Raw genomic sequence first — 4,377 nt, 5'->3', positions numbered from 1 at the left:
TTCAATAACAATCACACTTCAACGTAAATACGTGATTCAAATTAATTTAAGCACGTCTTGACCACATCTAATGTTTCAAAAACAATCCTACTCTAAAATACTCACTTGATCCTCGAAGTAATTTTTCATTCCCAATCGTTGTAAACATAAATCTAACATTTAGATAACTTTTATACTCCTCCTACAGCACCGAAAATAAATATTCCGGGATATTTTAAAAAGTTGTAAAATGTAATACTATTTGCACAGCAAATTCTTCATCCAAAAAAAAAACTATTATGAACAAAGTTCATTGTGTTCACAGCAAAAAACAAGGGAGCAAGATACTAAACAACGACCAAAGGTACCACTAGTAAAGGATAAGAGCTAGACCAAACTGCATGTTCTAATAATAATAGTAATGCAAATTCCAAAAAAGCATGTCAAGGGTAATGCGCCGTTTATGATAGTTTAGCCCTGGAGAAGTCCATCTCAGGATGCTGCAAACACAACCAATAAACATAAACAGATAAATCAGCCAAGCAACACAAAACAACGAATCAAACTGGGCAAGTCAACAAGAAAGACAAGAATCTACCTCAGACATAAATTTCTTCAAAATTTCCTGCTTCTGGAGCTCATCACTGGTAGGAAGGCCCATAGATTTCTGCCTCTGATCAAACTGTACAACAGTACAAGAGAATGTAAGCCAATTAATAAACGTACTCATGTCTAAATAATGCTCGGAGATGTATATATATCTTGATTCCTATGGTTATATTCAAAGGGTTAAATTCTTAATCATTGGAATTTGAGGCTTCACAAAGTTGGGTTGCACAAATTCAATAAGATATCTTCATCAAATTACAAGACAAATAACCAGAAGCAGACATATATAATTTCTGTGTCATACTTTTTAACAGTTTACTCCAATAATTGCGTGAGTACTGAAAATTAAATATCAAAAGGACCTTGGGAAATGATAAATATTATCAATTTTTACCATCATTTTTTCAACAACCTGTCAAAGTCTCAGGACAAATATAATTTGTCTTCATCAAATTACAAGACAAATGACCAGAAGCAAACATATCATATAACTTATATGCCATACTTTACAACAGCTTACTCCAATAAATGTATGGGTGGATACAAAATAGAAAATATCAAAAGGACCTTGGGAAATGATAAATATCATCAATTTTTTACCATCATTTTTTCAACAGTCTGTCGTGTCTCAGGATCCAGGTCAGAAAGTTTGCTGTTTTCAGGTTCAACCTTTTGGGTATCAATTTCAGGATCACCTTTCACAAGACATTTCCACCACTCCATTTGATCATGCTTGGTCAAAAGAATAGAAAGTGCACTCTGATCCTCTGCAAAATGGGGATTTTAATGTAATGCGTAAGATACCAACAGGTCATGATTCCTTCCCAATAAACAAAACAGCTCAAAACCACACCCCCAACATTAGCTCATGTATACACACAATGCACGTGAAATCAAATTCAGTAATATGCTTGTGGATTGTATAACTTGGAAGGATCATCTATTGTAATAAGTAGCAGCGTTATCAAATGCAGATTGTGGAAAATGACAGAAATCAGCTATATCACATAGGAGCAAATACCGGAGGTTGTATAGCAGTTAAAATATATGAAATATATCAATTATAGATGTATAGAAGAGTAAGTTGTATGCAAAAAATGCATAAAAATTGACATAACATTTACTCAAAAGCTCAATTAATTGTAGACTCGGTCGAGTTGAGTAGAACATGTACATGATACATGACACCATAGTGGCCGCTGTCATGAACGCACATTCAATAGCATTATACCACCGCTAAAGCGGCGATTAACAATGGTAAGTAGTAAAGTACCTATGCTCCAATAGCAATCATCAGGCTTGACAGACCGATACAACTCCCCCTGAAAATTAGCATAAAGATGACAAATACTATCTGAGTCATCATATCATCAATCAGGTAAAAACAACAACTTGGATCATAGAATACATGTTTTATTAATCAATGATATACAAGGACAAACTGACCTCAATGATCGGAGGTTGGCCCTTGAGCCCAACTTTTAGGTGGTTCTTCTTAATCTCACAGATGACAAACCTTGATTTGGTTCCCTTTGGCACGGGTACATTCACATTAACCTCTTGAAGAGTCTGAGTCCAAGAGTAACCCTCCAGATCCATGCCATTACCTTTGTTTGGAACTGTCCAGACATTGAAAGAAAAAATGATAAGCAGTCAATGCAGAGCAACAGGCAAGAAATCCAAGCTTGTAACAATTACTTTTGTGCTATTTATCATATTCCTAACAAGTAATATAAACTATTCATCCCAAAATTAATGCCTAATGTCTTAAATCCCATGCAACACCCATTATGCGTTGCCCTAACATGCATAAAACATAAAACCAATAATATAAACATCGACAGTTCAGGGCAAAAAAAAAAAAAAAAAGATAGAATCTTTAGGGCAAGGCACATTGAAAAAAAAAGAGGGTGAAATCGATTTAGTTTATTTACCTTTGGAGGCGGTTTCGTCTTTGTCGGTGTTCTCCGCCTTGAGGTTCTTCTCCTCCTTCAACCTCTTCTCAACCCTTTCTCTCTCCTGAGTGGCCTTGAGTTCCTCTCTCTTCTTCTTCTCGGCCTTTTCTCTCTCCTCGGTGGCCCTGAGCTCGTCTCTCTTCTTCTTGCCAGCGGCGCGGACGAGCGACACAATCTGCCTCTCCGCCGCGTCGGACACCAGAAAGTCGGTCTCTTGGGCGACGAATTCGAAGACTCGGTTGAGGAAAGCGAGGGGATTTGATCGGTCGAAAGGGGCGGTGAAGGAAGAGGGAGAGGGAGAGGGTTGGGGTTGGGAGGGAGAGGGTTTTGGGTCCTCTTCGTTGAATTCGGAGATAATCGCCATTGCTGAGTCGCGAACGGAGAGAGAGTGATTGGGAAACTGAGATCTTTCCGCTCTTCACTCTGAAACGAAATGTTGCCACTAGAATGTTCCGGCTCCTCCACTATTTATAAACCTTCAAACACTAAATCATGGGGTTTGGTTTTTAAAAAAAAAAAAATTGAATATGATCATTTGTCGAATTTTTTACGTAAATAAAATTTTTTTAAATTTTTTTTACCAAAATAACATCTGTGTAACTTTATTTATCCAACTAGAATCAATCACTGTTTTTGCTCAGAATTTGGTTCCTCCGAGAATCAAATTCTGAGCTCCAAATTTTTTTTTTTTGTGATCAGAGTTCGATTCCCGGAGAACCGAATTCTGAGTTATTTTTAATTTAATTTTATTTTTTTGCGTTTGTGGCCCAGTCTGTGCAAGTCTCGGAAGTGGAACGGACCGTTCTGGAAGCAGAACAGCCCGTTCTACTTAAACACATAGAGTGTTTTTTTTTTAAATTGGAACGGCCCGTTCTAATTAAAAAAAAAACACTCTGTGTTTAAGCAGAATGGGTCGTTCTGCTTCCGGAACGGCCCATTCCACTTCCAGCATTTGCGCAAAATGGGCCAGAAACCCCGAAAAAAAAATTTAAAACAACTCAGAATTCGGTTCCCGAGAACCGAATTCTAAGTTGTAAAAAAAAAAAATATATTGAAGTTCAGAATTCGTTTTCCGGGGAACCAAATTCTGAGCATGAACAGTGATTAATTCTAGTTGAGTAAATAAAGTTACACAAATATTATTTTTATAATTTTTTTAAAATATTATTTATGTAAAAAATTCTCATTTATCCTTTAGATTTAGATTGATTTAATGTTTTGAAATACTGAGATAAGATTAGAATTCGAAATTATAGAGTTAAATTTATTTACATTAGAATTCGAAATTATAGAGTTAAATTTATTTACATGAAAAATTTGATAAAAGAAATAGATATTGACCTTTTTTAGGTTTAAATATATTTTTTTATTTTATCAATTTTATTTTGAAGTCCTTAAAATTAAATTATTTTATTTTAAATGTATATATATATATAAAGGTAAAATCAAATTACACCGAAATGATTCTTACAATTATTATGATATTCAATATATATATATGAGTTAGAATATGATAATGTCAGTATTGAGCTAGTGATATATCACATTCAATATTTCTTTTATATATAAAGTTTAATTGATTTAACTATTATATTCATGATATATTCGTGATATGTCATATTCAATATTATTTATATATAATATAAATTTAATTGATTTAATTATTATATTTGATAATATTATATTCAAGATCATGTATATTAAATTTTTAATAATTTAGATTTTTTTAAATATATTAATTATTAATATGCATTATATTATTTTGAATATCATTTTATAATTAATATAAAGTGATAAGATGAATTATTAAATAATTTTAAAATTTTATGTAATT

At 33.4% G+C, this 4,377-nt stretch overlaps 1 protein-coding gene across 1 annotated transcript; it reads right to left on the bottom strand.

Moving 5' to 3' along the window:
• Positions 1-253: 253 nt before the first annotated feature.
• On the bottom strand, positions 254-2,997 carry BOB1 (HSP20-like chaperones superfamily protein). The gene is made up of 6 exons (XM_020356669.3): positions 2,523-2,997; positions 2,035-2,207; positions 1,862-1,910; positions 1,189-1,355; positions 578-661; positions 254-479 (listed from the first exon to the last, which is right to left on the bottom strand). Exons 1-6 carry the CDS (start codon positions 2,905-2,907, stop codon positions 441-443), a joined length of 897 nt encoding a protein of 298 aa, XP_020212258.1. The 5' UTR covers positions 2,908-2,997; the 3' UTR covers positions 254-440.
• Between the last annotated feature and the right edge of the window lie 1,380 nt (positions 2,998-4,377).

This window comes from Cajanus cajan, chromosome 6 (genome assembly GCF_000230855.2).
Source record: "Cajanus cajan strain Asha chromosome 6, NIPB_CcT2T_4, whole genome shotgun sequence".
NCBI lineage: Eukaryota > Viridiplantae > Streptophyta > Magnoliopsida > Fabales > Fabaceae > Cajanus > Cajanus cajan.
The sequence above is the reverse complement of the archived record's forward strand: the minus strand, read 5'-3'. Positions and strand labels throughout refer to the sequence as shown.